The following is a 14,721-nucleotide window of genomic DNA, read 5'->3' as shown; positions in this document are numbered from 1 at the left end:
ATATGCATGTCTCTGTCCTGTTTCACCTTTAAATGTTAATAGTAGTCTTTCTTCAGATTATGGTTTTAGTTTTTTAACCATATTAGTTGGCTAAAACATATGTTTTCTATCTTTAACAATCTGTAAGTATAGCAACCTAACAATAATATGCATTTCATTCATGATTTTTTGATGTCTTAATTTTAAAAAGTATAATCTAAATGATACAAAGAAAAAGGGATTATGGTGGAATGACGCCACAAGAACTATTACAGGACTGCGGAAAGCGGCCATTTATCCTTGTGATGTGATTGACAGGATTAGATAAACATGCTCCTCCCCAATATGTTCGTTTAGAGCGCCATTTGATTAAATGACAGCGACTTCATTGCATTTGATCTATTATGTCTGACTATGCAGATAAAACGCAGTTTCTGTCTCTGCTAGGTTCATGGCCCCTGTTACATTGAACTGTCACAGGGAGTTAAGAGAGAGAGTGTTAAAGGCGATGATGGAAGACAGTGGTGCCTAGAATGGGTGGAAACCCACAGCAAAGACAAAGACCAACATAGACCACAATTTACCAGATCAATTCTGGATAATAGTCTAGCAAGTGAACCAGCACTGCCAAACTGGTCACTGGAAATATATTTAGCTGGTGAGGCTGGTCATCTGTTGTTACCTCCAGTGTGATACACTACTAGTCAAAATTTTGAATAATTAAGATTGTTCTAATGTTTTGATGAAAGAAGAAATGAAAAAAGTCTCTTAATACAATAGGCCTGTTATTACATTAAAATAACTGTTTTCTGTTTGAATATATTTTAAAATCTAATTTATTCCTGTGATGACAAAGCTGAATTTTCTAGTCTTCAGTATCACATGAATCTTCAGAAGTCATTCTAATATGCTGATATGCTGCTCAAGAAACATTTCTTATTATCATCAATGTTGGAACTGACTACCGTTCAAAGGTTTAGAGTAAGATTAAAAAAAGAAAAGAAATTGATACTTTTATTTAGTAGGGATGCATTAAATTGATTAAAAGTGACAAAATTATGACAGAAATATGAAAAACTGTATCATGGTTTCCACAAAAATATTAATCAGCAAAAACTGTTTTCAACTTTGATATTAAGAACCTTTATTAATAACTGAGCACCAATAATAACTGATAATTGAGCAGCAAATCAGCATATTAGAATGATTTCTGAAGGATCATGTGACACTGAAGACTGGAGTAATGATGCTGAAAATTCAGCTTTGCATCACAGGAATAAATTACATTTTACTCAAATAGGTGAAGTTAATAAACGTAATTTCGGGAGGAGTACGCCCATCTAATCTTCCAATTAATACCAAGGTATAAAACCAGCATCTTTCCTCTTCCTGTTGTTAGTTCTTTTGGCATCCCTCCTCCTCCCCTTCTCCTCCTTTTTGTACATATTTTTTGCCTGTTATAGGGGGGCAATCGGAGCTCGAGTAGGATATTCTTTCCGAGCCCCTCTATAGAAGACAGCAAGCCAAATCTGTTTACCACTTACGCTAAGATTATATGGGCACACGAACTCGTGAAAAAACTGTTATTTTAAATTGTATTACTATTTTCTACTTTTTGGATGAAAATCGTAATTATTTCAAACATTTGACTGGAGTTCTCTGTGTTTCTAAATCTAAAAATCTCTATACTACTCTTTCATCTCTCAGTTCCTTCTGCAATGTCAATCTTGAATGAGTTTGCAGAGGGTCACTGGGGTGAATAAAGTCTGTAAGAGACTCAAATTGAGTCATCTCTTCTTTTCTCATTCAATTTCTGACAGTTGCCAGTAGTACAATGTCCAAGCCTTGAAAAAAAAAAAGAAAAAAATTTCCCACCTGAGATCCATTTAAGTGCCAAACCTGTATGGCTTTGTACGTGTGTGCATTTGTGTGCATGTGTCAATGCATGTGCACTGTGGCGGAATTAATCCACTGCCAATGCCCCAGTGTCCAGCACATCTCAGCTCCCAGGGTTCTCATCTCATTTGGTGGCTCTTAAAAGGAACACACACAGACTGATGTGGCTGGAATATCAAAGACATCAGCAGTGACCACACAGGCAATCACTGTCCATCGATCAATCTGAGTGACAATGGAGAACTGATGAAAGAGAGAAAGTGATAGGAGAGGCCATGAAACAAGGCCACAAAAGACATTCACTCTGTTTTCTTACTGACAGGAAGGTAACAGCTATAGACGTGGTGTAAAAAATAAATAAATAACTTAAAGATCATGAAGCAGAATTAATGTGTGTAACCTTTTGGTCTCATCACAAGTCCTTATAGTATTTACTTTCTTAATACATGCACCTTGTCTTATTGGGAAAGTTATTCTAAAAAAAATAAATTAAAAAATAAACAAACAATACCTTTTGTCTGATGTCACCTCACCACCAAGGGTGTGGAAATTAATGTTAACCAGTACCCAAGCAGCTGAAAGTAATGCAGTCTTGGTAAAATGTTGCCAATAGTTAACACTATGATTTAATACCAGTTATGGTTAATGTAATTTAAGTAATGATATTAATAACTGCAAAAAATAACGTTAGATTTGAAATTACCATTGGGATACACTGGGAAATTTTGACCTTCAGCCTCCATGTAAGACACATTTTGGTTCCCAGCAAAATCAATTCCTGTTCTTTTTTTTTTTTTCTTTTTTTTTAATTATATATATATATATATATATATATATATATATATATATATATATATATATATATATATATATTTTTTTTTTTTTTTTTTTTTTTTTTTTTACTCATAAAAAAAGTTTTACTCATAAATTCATGACATTTCTGAAATATAATGCAGTGTATGCCTTTTTTTATGTTGACTAAATTTATATAAGCAAAGCTGAAATGCAGCTTGACTTGCTTATGCTTATTCATGCATATTCCATCTAAAATTATTTCATGCAATATTTTTCTAATTGTTGTACAAATCAAATTGCGATTTTTCTGATAAAAATTGTGATTGCGATTTAAAATGCGATAAAAAAATTCCAGGTTTGCTGTGAGTTAGTTTGTGTGGAGCGGCATTTACTTTGAACCATACAAAGCTCCTAAAGGGACATGTTAATAAAAAAATAAATAAATCAATAAATAAATAATGAGATTGAAGGAAAAATATGTAAATGTTCTGAATTCCCCCGAGAAACTTCCCCTGAGATGCTTCACTTTATTTATTTAATTAAATTGCAGCCTTTGTGATTTGTTAATCACATTAAGCCATATCACTTTTACATAAATTTGGTTTTATTTCAATTAATCGTGCAGTCTTAAAGGTGCAATAGGTGTTTCTCTACACAAACATTTTTGTTATACTGGTTGAAAGTCTCCTCATATCCTGATAGCAATAACTATGGTCTAAATGTATTTTTATAAGTATATATCGTCTGTGGAAAGCGTAGGTCCATAAAATGTAAGTCCAATCATTATATTTGGTCCGGATTAAATAATACGATGTCCTAACTGCCTGTCAGCGTATGTTTTTACATACCCTCGCATGTAGGCATGTAAATAGGCATGTAAAATCAGACACTTTCCATTATAAGTCTACTCATCTCCAGTACATAGCCTTTATGCATATGAGTGTACTTCCAATGAACTGTTTTGATTTTCTTGAAAGGAGTTTAATGTTTGCTCTGTAAAAAGAAGATGTTACAAAGCTATCAGAGCAATCATCTACCTGTTTGGGAGCCTGAAAGCTAACCATTTAGACCTGTCTGACTGCCCTTCAGTAGTTCTTTTTTCACTGACAAGCCAGCGACCTCTAGGGCAGTTGCATGTGGTTCAAGCAACTTAAAACACGAAACATTAATCTGCAAATCCTCACAGATAAGCATCACTTCTGCTCAAGGAAAGAGAATCGGCATAGTGACAGAAGCACCTTTACAATGTCTCCCACATTTCTTCCCTCAGCACTGCTAGACTAATCCCCAAGCAGCCGTCATAATCCTATAGGAGCCACAAAAAAGCAACCATTCGTTGATAAGCAGAAACGTCCTCTTGGGTGGCAAATGAAGCAGGAACTGACTCATCGGACAGAAACTCAGGAGAGATTATATTCCACAGCAAACAACTGGGAAAAGAAGACGTAATTAAACTATTATTTCTGAATTCAAGCCAAAGATTAAAAGGTTTTTGTTTTTTTTGGTGTACTTTGTATTTTTTCATTAATTTTAAGACTGTCTGCCCATATTTCTTATCAGCTGAGGTGCTTTTGAAAGCCCAGTTTTCTCCAACATGCATTTGCTCTCCTGACAGGCATTAAATTGGGCCTTGTCGGAGGATCAGGATGGGGCTGCTCTGTCCAACTTCACCTTGGACTCCAAACACAGTTGGTCTCTCCCCCTCTTAAAACCCCCTTCACTCCCATTTTCCCAAGCCAACGTCAAAGAACTAGTGGCGATGAAAGCCAACTGTGTTTTTGCCTCACGTCGACTGCGTCTGGGCCAAAAAGCTGTGCTTGAACACACCAAACAGCCGACTGCAAAATGATGTTTTATTAACAAAGTTTGGGAGGAACTTTCAAATTGCAAATTGTTCAAATTGCCTAACCAATCAGCAAGAGATAAGGCCTTTATATATTTATATATAAAATATATATAGGCCTTATGAAGCAGCGCTTACATACATATACATAGCCGACATATACATATGCATCCCTCCACCACCCCGTCTCCTTACACTTGCCTGGTTACCATCCTAACCAGAAGTACAGGGGGAGTACTCTGGGTTCGGGCCAAAATTCCAAGCTCGGACCCCTTCCCTTGGACAGCACTCCAAATACACATATTACTTTTTATACTATCTGATTATTTGTAAGTGTGAACTCGTGAACTGCGCATTCTGCACCTGCGTGAGAGGAAATATCTTTCCATACCTGTAGGTGGCAGTAGTCTGTATTGTCTTTCAAAAAAGGGAAACCGAAACTAGTACTGCACGCATACAAACCATAAACAAAACAGCGCTTGCATACCATTCCCACACTATTTTCCCGCTCACCACAGGGTTCATTTATACAACAATGGCATTTTGGGGGCCTGAAAAAGCAAACTTTTGAAAACGGGTTTCAAAGTGTACGCTTTTAAAAAAAAACAAAAACAATACCGTAATCATCTCCGTGTAAACTACAAAAATGTGAATTTGTGAAAATGGTGACATCATACGCATTACGTGTCTATAGGCATGTTGTGTTTCATTACAAAGTGATGTCGCCAACTACTGGCCTGGCAGCATAATACAGCCATTTTTAGTCATTTTCGTGGATCCGTGTGAAAGGGGATCATTTTGACAAAGTTGTCATCTGTACACAAAAAAAGCAAAGAGAAGCTTTTATGCTTTTAGTACGTCGTTGTGGTGTAACGTTCCTTAGTCACCTTGATCTCAGCTCCTTACCACCCTCCTCTCCATCTCACCCTGTGTGCCTGACGGCCTCATTGTGTGATGTGAAGACAGAATGAGAATGAGAGATACATGCTGGTAGACCTAATCTGTTGGTCTTAATTGAATTGTAGACATGTCAAGAGTAAAAGGAATAGGTCAAGGGCGACCTACAAAATGTGTCCTGTGCACATTTAAAGACTGACAGATTCTTTTCTTTTTTTTTCTGATGTTGGTTATAAGATCATTTTCCTCTCTGACTCCAGGTACAATCCCAGAATGCATTGCAAAACAAACTCACACCCTTAGCGATATGAACAATGTCATTATTTTTGATTTGTAGGGCTGGGAATTAAGATGAGATTTCCTGATTTGATTCAATACTGCTTCACAAGCTCTTGGTTTGATTCAGTTACTTTTGAGTTTTGATTCAGATTCATTTGGGTATATTTCAGTCATAATGTCCATTGTGCTTGCCGTGTGAACACGGAACAAGACGCAACTGACAAATGCTTTGACTAGTGCTGTCAGTCATGGGAAAACCCCTTAAATGTTAAAAGGACAAGATAATACATCAGACATTTAGATTTTTTATTATGAACATAGGACTGACCTAAAGGAAAATGCTAAATCTGAATGCAGATAATAAACTCGCTCACTCGATCTCTTTCTCACAATACTCTTCTACATAATACAGTAAGCTTCAATTAACAATATCAATTGAGAACATACAGTTTATCTTGCTAAGAGGTGTTGTGAAGTGATACACAGAACCGTTAAGTGAAGCGGTCATAGCCTTGTTTTATCGTGAAAGAAACACAGCTATTGACCAATCAGAATCAAGGACAGGAACTAACTGTTTTATAAACATTAATAAAGCTATTCTTTGTGTTATATTAACTTGGCAGTAAATTACAAAAAAAACGAACTGTTTCTAATACAGTAACCGAGGGAATGATGGCAAATTTCACATCATTCTCTCTTCTGACTGTTGTAATCAGTCTCTCTATATTTTCATGAATTGTTTATTTTGCTATTGGAGCAAATGGGAATACAAAAATTATATTTGCTGTGATCTCCATTCATCACTACAGAAGTTTGACCACTATGACAACTTCTGCTTAAAAACCCTGTAAATGTAAAAAAGGGTCCATATTAATTTTAAAAATTAACAACAGGGTCCAGACAACACAGTTTAATGAGTGAGTTTAGCAGAACACATTGACAGCTGCAAAACAGGAAGTGAGGGAAATACATTTTCAAAATAGTGTAAAGATCAATTTAGTGATTTCAAGAATCAATATCGGGATAGTTAAAATGAATATTGCAATTAATTGCAAAAATCGATATTTTTAACCAGCCCTAATGATTTGCACAAAACAGTAAATGAAGAAATAGTGTTTTTTTGTGTGATTTATTTTCATAATGATTGAAATTTGTCACATTGTGTCTCACAAGTGCACACACTAAAAGACTAAGTTGGATATAATCTGGGTCTAGACTAGTTAAAGATATAAAAAATAAAAACGTACAACCAGCTTTAGTCTTGTAGTGTATATGTTTGGCTTAAACAACAAGCCAAAACCAGTGGGATAAACTTGTTTTTGCTGTGTCTTTCTATATAGTGCCTGAAAAAAAAGGTTTAGTGTGTATCTGAACTTTCTAATAAAATGAGATATGAATCCTTGCTTGTAGGATATTATTACATCTGTGGCAAAAAAAACCCAGTGTGTTCAACTTATTGCTGTTACAACTCCCAGGTAACCACACGAGTCTCACACAGGTTCCAAAGCAATATGGGTGTAGATTAACTTTCATAAACAAACGTTGCTTTCCAATTTGAGTCGCTCTTCATTTCCTTTGCAGTTTCACGGAGGGCTCTGGAGTAATGATTGACAGATTTTGTTTCCTCTTGCACGTCAGCTCTTTTGAGCAGTCACTCATTACAAACGAGTTAACAAAGGTTGGCCTGTGGGCAGGAGTGCTTGCAGAGTTTGATGGAAGCCTTTCTGATTGAAAACAATAGTGGATTGTCTCACCAGCCCCAAAGAATCAGCTTTCTAGAGCCTTGAGGCGAATGTTGTCAGCCATATAGTTCATTAACCACTTAGATCTTTAATTAAACCCCCCTGTCTAAAGTTAACTAATCAGAAAGATGCCAAGATTAGCAAAGCCGCCAGACCACAGAATTCCAAAAAAGGTCAGCGACAGAGAGGGAGTGAAATAGAGCAAGAGAAAAGGAAAGTGAGAGAGAGAGAGAGAGAGAGAGAGAGAGAGAGATGAATGCTCACCTCTGATTAGTCATCATGATCCCACTAAAATGACCTGCCGTCAGAGGAGAAAATAGAGCTGTGGGCGACCGGGTCTCAGAATGTCTCAGATGAGTTCCTCTGCAAAGCTGCTGCTGTATTCCGTCATCATGTGCCCCTCGTCAACTATTTAGACCTGTTCAATATTTAATGAACTTTAATAATCCGAGAGCGGAGATAATGACTCATTAACACTGTGCCTCATTTGTCATTTGAGTACCCAAATATATCCATTTTCAAGGCCCAGGGCAATTTGGATTTGGTTTAATATATCTTGGATTCTGCCACAGGCAGACACGTTGTAAGCCATAATGTCATGACAAAGTGTAAAACCCCAAAAGAATAACAGACAACAGCTACTAAACGACAGAGAAATGGAAACATCTTGTATCACTAGTTCAGATCAGTCCACTCTACACAGCATTACTATAATATTGAAAAAAAAAATCACTCAATTTTATTTTGTTTATATGAATATGAATTTTTAGATTAGTTTTAGTTAGTTTCACTTGTTCATAAATAGTTGTTATATTATTTGTATCTTTAGAGATTGATTAGTTTATTTTGTTTTGCATTATTTTTAGTTTTCATCCCTTATGCAACAACTGATTGATTGTTCTACATGTCGCTTCATATACGACTGCCCACTTTGTTTTTCTGGCCTTGGTTATGAAAGTATTTTTTAGTTTTGATAGTGTATATATAGTTTGAAGTGGATCTTTCTCTTTAGGGTTCATGGGTAATGTAGTTCTTCATCTGAAATTTATTACTTAAAAGTTAACAAAAATATGAAATAGCACTGACTCTCTGATTGAAATCCAGCATTGCTGGTCAGCAGAATAAGGTATGTTTTGCATGCTGGAGTAACCCCTCACCCAGGTCCTACTCGCCCCGCTCTGTTCGTGCCTCAAACCTGGGTCTCTGGCGTGGGAGTCAGATGCTCTAACAAGGAGGCTAAATGTTGCAACCTCTAATGTCAGTTGCTAGAGCATCTCTTGAGATCAGATGAGTGAGGTTTACTTGCAAAGCAACTACTAGCTGGCCTCCGTTACACTCACACCCCCAACCTTATTCCCATTCCGGGTCACGGCACCAATGTAACCCCTCTAGTTCACACCTGCGGACTAAAAGGCCTGTCTGCATTGGAGGTGGGCACTCTAACAAGGAGGCTAAAGACTGCAGTTTCTAGAGCACCTCTTGAGTTCAGGGGAGTGAGGTTTACACCCACAGCTCTTACTAGCCTACGTCTGTTACACTCGCCCCCTAAACCCCACTCCCATCTGGGTCACGGCACCAATGTAGTCCCTCTACCCAGGTCCTACTCACCCCGCTCTGCGCGGGCGTGGAAGTCAGACACTCTAACAAGGAGGCTAAAGTGCCAGTCGCTAGAGCATCTCTTGAGAGAGGTTTACTTGCACAGCAACTACTAGCTGGCCTCCGTTACATTGGGACCAGCATTGGATGTTGGTTTGCTGGACCCCAACGTGGGAAGCGTAAGTGCTGCTAGACCAGCTCTGTACCAGCTCTAACCAGTATAAACCAGCCAGGACCAACATGGAATTCATGCTGGTTTATGCTGGATTTTTCAAAAATAACCTTGGAGCTCAATAGTAGGTCTGTCTTGAACGTGTTGTGCTATATCGTTAAAAATTTCTCTATGGGGAAAATGAATGGGAACTCAACTTGGGAAATTATTTAAATTACACCATGAAACACCATTTTAATTAACACAATCTAGTCTTCATTATTGATAATTGTTTTTGTTAATGATACAATCTTGCTCTGTACTCTTTATATTGTATGATACTTGAGGCAGATGTAATAAAAAAGGCTGGAGACAATGGTTGCCATCTGAATGGTGTGATTCACAGATGCAGTTGCATTACATTACTCCTTCGCATTAGTCTTGTCAAGAGACCTGCTGTCCACAGTACATTTCTGTTTTTGATTGCTGCTGAATCTTTAAAGCATGGATGTATTTTATGGCTCTTTTCTCACCTTTTCCACAGAGAGGTGTAAAAAGATGGGGAAACACAACAGCAAGCTTGCTCCTGAGGTGCTAGATGACTTGACCAAGAGTACAGAGTTCAATGAAGCTGAGCTGAAGCAGTGGTATAAGGGATTTCTGAAGGACTGTCCAACTGGCATCCTCAATCTGGAAGAGTTCCAGCAACTCTATGTCAAGGTGAAGGTTGTCCATACACCCAAAGGAGTGCTTTACATAGAAGACATACTTACTTTATCCATATGACCTTAAGGTGCACAAAAGTAATTACAAGCATAATAAAAATGGTTTAATGGTTTTTCAGCAAAGTTTTGATAATTAAGAGACCTTAGAAATGTGTATAAAATTCAATACAGTAGGCTTTATAGGGTTTATGATGAAATAATTATCCTTTTAAGGTGAACTGCTAAGTCAGTTGCCATTTCTGTTTTGTGTCTTTCAGTTCTTCCCTTACGGCGATGCTTCAAAATTCGCTCAGCATGCCTTTCGGACATTTGACAAAAATGGTGATGGTACCATTGACTTCAGGGAGTTCATCTGCGCACTGTCCATCACTTCCAGGGGAAGTTTTGAGCAGAAACTCAACTGGGCCTTCAACATGTACGACCTGGACGGAGATGGCAAGATCACACGCATGGAGATGCTGGAGATCATTGAGGTGAGACATTGCTTCGCATATTCAAATACGTGTTTGCTCTAGAAGTGTGTTCACCCTGTCGATTCGGGATGTCTCTGATGTACAGGCAATCTACAAGATGGTTGGAACGGTGATCATGATGCGTATGAACGAGGACGGGCTCACCCCACAGCAGCGCGTGGACAAAATCTTCAGCAAGATGGACAAAGACCACAACGATGAGATCACGCTGGAAGAGTTCAAAGAGGCGGCCAAGAGCGACCCCTCCATTGTTCTTTTACTGCAATGTGACATGCAGAAGTAAGGAAGGAGAGGAGGAAGATGAGTGAAGGGGGCTGGGGGTGTAGGGAGGGGAGGAGAACCATGTACAGACTTCTTGAGAGATGTAGGTAATAGATGATAAATAGAGAGAAAGTGTAAATACAGTTGAACAGAAGTTAGACTGCATGGTAATCTTGGAAGTGATTAAGGCCATTTGGAATGATTAGTGAAAGTAATGCAAGAAAGAATATTTTCAATCCTGTATCACTTGTTACACATTCTGTCTGCTTTCCAGCCCTTAGAGAGAGTCCGAAAGATTGAATCATTAATACAATACATTTCTTTCCTCGGAAAAGTCATTTTTGAGCCAAAAGACAGGCATATATTTCTTTCAGGAATTTAAACAATTTCATTTAATAATTATAAATAAATAATAATAATAAATAATGTAATAATAATTTAATTTTGATTCATTTTAATGCATTTGAATCCAAGATAAAGATACAAAAGTCAAAGGATGAAAATATACATTAGGGATGCACGATATGTAGGTACTATACTGGCTATGTTCTGAAATTAGATTTTTATTTATTTATTGGTTAATATTGTATGTATAATCGCCTAGTATTTGGATATTTAATTGTGTATGCTCTTTTATGTAGTTTTTACATTTAGATTATCTTTGCTGTCATCCAACACTCACTTAAAGTTAAAAACACTAATCATTTAATAAATGCAATCTTTAGCAAATCTCAAAATGATAATCCATTATACATTATAATGTGATGCCCAAATTCACCTGTAGCATTTAAAACATTTCATTTTAGTGTTTCATTTTTAATTTATTTAGACAAAATGGAATTTATATGCTGTTAATCTATCTACAGACGATGTGTCGAGAAAACAAAAGTGAACACAAAAAAGAAAAATAATGCATGGCTTTCTAGGGCTTCCGTATTTCCGTATTTTCTCCATAACAATAATTATTTGCTTACTGGCATCAGCCAAACATTTATACCGTGCATCCCTGTTAAATATTATATAATCTTTGGAATTTATTTATTTTTTCTATATTGAAAATGTCAGAGCAGCAACACGCCTGATTGCAGGTTGTGCCTGAGGAAAAGCATTAGAGAGGGGAAATGTAGAAAGCACAGAGTTCTGGGCAGGACTGAATCCTTTGACATTTGCGGGTGCCTTCATATACAGCGCTCTACCCCACTTGAGTAATACTGTTTGAACACATTGCCATAATCTGACGATACCATCACGAAGCATAGCCATCTTCTAATCGTGTTATTGGCAGAGATAAAACTAAAAAGCCACGGCTGAGTAAAAGGGTGATATGTCAGAAAATGAGGAGTAGCGTTTATTAGATAGAGAACTGACAATATATGTACATGAAGACATTTTGTACATAATGCCTATACACATGCTTAATATGTACATGTAAATGTTTCTCTACCTTAGAACTGCTTTCATAATCTGACACAGCTGCAATGATTTGTGTGCTAACACAAAAACTTTACTGTACTTATGTATGTGGGTCTGTCTGAAGAGGGAAGCTAACGTGTGCAGTTTCTTCTTTGCAATCAGGTGTGAAAGCCGCAGTGTGAGAGTGTGAGTTCACGTAAGAGAACACAAATGCCTCAACCTTTGTATTAATTCTTTCTTATGATCTTCACGCCAGTGCTAGGAGTATTACGCCGTCGTGTTTGTCGTCACCTGGTATGGCTGGTGAGCTGTTTTTGTCATGAGAGCTTTAGTTTAGTTCAGTCTTCATTGGTTCATCTCCTATTTCACAAGCTTAGCAAGTGTCAGCCAAAAGGATTTTAATTGTATGAATATTGTCAATGTTGAATTACCTTTCTTTACTCTTGTAATATAAGTGGACACAAATGTAAACCAGACGCAGAATGTGTAGTACTTGTCAATGTTACTATGGCGCTATACTTAATAACATGAGAATACTGTTGCACTACATAGTGAGTAGAGGCAATACAGCTTTAGTTTTAGACTGCCTCCCTGTGGTGAAAGATGTTAATCAACTTCAGCAGAACACCCTAGCATACTACTCTCTTACTATTTCTGCCATATAAAGATATGGTAAATGTCGTAAGGGTGGTATGCTAATATATGGTTCCGAGTTCAGCATATGATTTCACTCAGAACCAGGGCCGTCAGGGGGGCGAGAGGGGTCCAACTAAGTTCCCCATGTGATATAGGTCCAAGGGAAAGGATACCCATCCATAAAATCTGTGAATCTTAGCAAGAATCCCTCTCAAAACCACAATATACTTCTAGATCACATTGAGGATGTCTTACTGGAACATTGTGCCACACAATAGCAATGATTATTCATGTTTAGATAATCAATGAGTGACTTATTTTTCAATAGTGAAAGTAGTTTAGCAATACTCAAAATGGTTAATTTTGCAGCATATCTTGTGATGTTACATTTTCAGTAACAGCAGTTTAAGCAATTTCTTTACTCACATATTGTCACAACCGCTTTTACACAACTCACAATCTTGTGAAATCTGTGTGGGATGTATTTCCTGTCATATTCACACACCTTTGTCACTGTTTTACATCTCTGCTCATGAGCAGCAAGGGTAATCTCTTTCTTATTATGTCACAAAGTAGGTTTCTTGTGCTAAATGTGCTACCCCTTGTGAAAAAGAAGTGTCAAATTAAAAGTTTTACTTTAAAGTACATTTTAAATCACCACGTTTTAATCTTTTGTTGTGCTTTAAAGAAGTACACTGATTTGGATGTGTTAAGGGATGTATAATTTAAAGGAATAATTCACCCAAAAATGAAAAGTCATCATTTACTCACCCTCAAGTTGTTCCAAACCTGTATGAATTTCTTTCTTCTGCTATATATTCTGCTAAGACTTGTTTTGAAGAATGTCGGTAACCAAACATTCGATGGGCACCATTGATGCTATACTATGGAAGTCAATGGGGCACATCACTTGTTTGGTTACCCATATTCTTCAAAATATCTTCTTTTGTGTTCAGCAGCAGAAAGAAATTCATACAGGTTTGGAACAACTTGAGGGTGAGTAAATGATGACAGAATTGCAATTTGCTCATTTGCAATTTGTGTAATTACAAATATATTTAAATACATGACACGTGTTTCAACAGAAATTACATGAAGTGTATTTTAGTGAATAAATGCTTTGGGCGGTACACTTTAAACATATTTCAAAAACAAAAGAAGAAATTATGAAATTACATATAAAGATGTACTTACTGCAAGTCCTACTTAAGTGGGCCAAAAAGCACTCTAGTTCAGATAAATGCATTTCATATCTGTTTAAACTAATACATTTTCATTTAATTGCAATTAACATGCAATTAAGTGTCCAAATACATTATATTTGCTTTGCATTTAAGTATATTTTTTAAAGTATTGTTTCTGTAATAAGTAATAAAGTATTCTAAAGTGTACTTCTTTTTCATAAGGGACAGTCATATTCTTTTCCAGATATTGAATTTTATCTACTACCACAGTTCAGATCTGTACCAGCGCAACTCAATGTATGGTCTGAAATCTTGACCATCTGACCATCTAATGATCACTGTGATTAGATTACATAAACACAGTTATGGTCATGGGTAATGATTATGGGAAGTGCAAAATGGGCCTGGTGGATGCTGTGCAATGTGCTGATTCACCACTAAACTGACTCTATACATGCCACTGCTAAAGTCCACTGAGAGATTTTCTGTGCCAAAGACTTTATAAAACATAAAATTGGAGATGTATAATTAAATTTTATTAACCCAATTAACTGAATATGTATTTGATTGCTTTTACATTTATAATACAGCGTGAAAAATGTAATGTGGGTTGGTCACATGTAAAACCATCCAGTGCAGATTCTGATTATGTCCCCAAAAAATTACTGAAAAGGGATTAATTGTGTCCAGTCGTGCAATACAATGCGCTTTCTGTACTGTATGTGTTGCTGTGCATTTCAAATGTCTGGTTTCTGTTCACTTTTTCAATATCGTTAAGCTCCTTGAACAAAGACGTGTAATTATTTTTGTTACATAGAGAATTAAATATGTGGATGTCTACTGAATCATCT

The 14,721-nt window shown here is 36.8% G+C and overlaps 1 protein-coding gene across 1 annotated transcript in view; it reads left to right on the top strand.

Moving 5' to 3' along the window:
- The window catches only part of hpcal4 (hippocalcin like 4), a 27,994-nt gene extending 13,279 nt beyond the window's left edge, over positions 1 to 14,715 (top strand). Inside the window, exons 2-4 of the mRNA XM_048201274.1 lie at positions 9,723 to 9,898; positions 10,161 to 10,376; positions 10,462 to 14,715. Coding sequence (XP_048057231.1) covers positions 9,737 to 9,898; positions 10,161 to 10,376; positions 10,462 to 10,659 — 576 coding nt within the window. The 5' untranslated portion in view covers positions 9,723 to 9,736 and the 3' untranslated portion in view covers positions 10,660 to 14,715. The remainder of the gene's footprint in view (positions 1 to 9,722; positions 9,899 to 10,160; positions 10,377 to 10,461) is intronic.
- The last annotated feature ends 6 nt before the right edge of the window (positions 14,716 to 14,721 follow it).

This window comes from Megalobrama amblycephala, linkage group LG9 (genome assembly GCF_018812025.1).
Source record: "Megalobrama amblycephala isolate DHTTF-2021 linkage group LG9, ASM1881202v1, whole genome shotgun sequence".
NCBI lineage: Eukaryota > Metazoa > Chordata > Actinopteri > Cypriniformes > Xenocyprididae > Megalobrama > Megalobrama amblycephala.
Note: the sequence above shows the minus strand (reverse complement) of the source record. Positions and strands in the feature narration are given on the sequence as shown.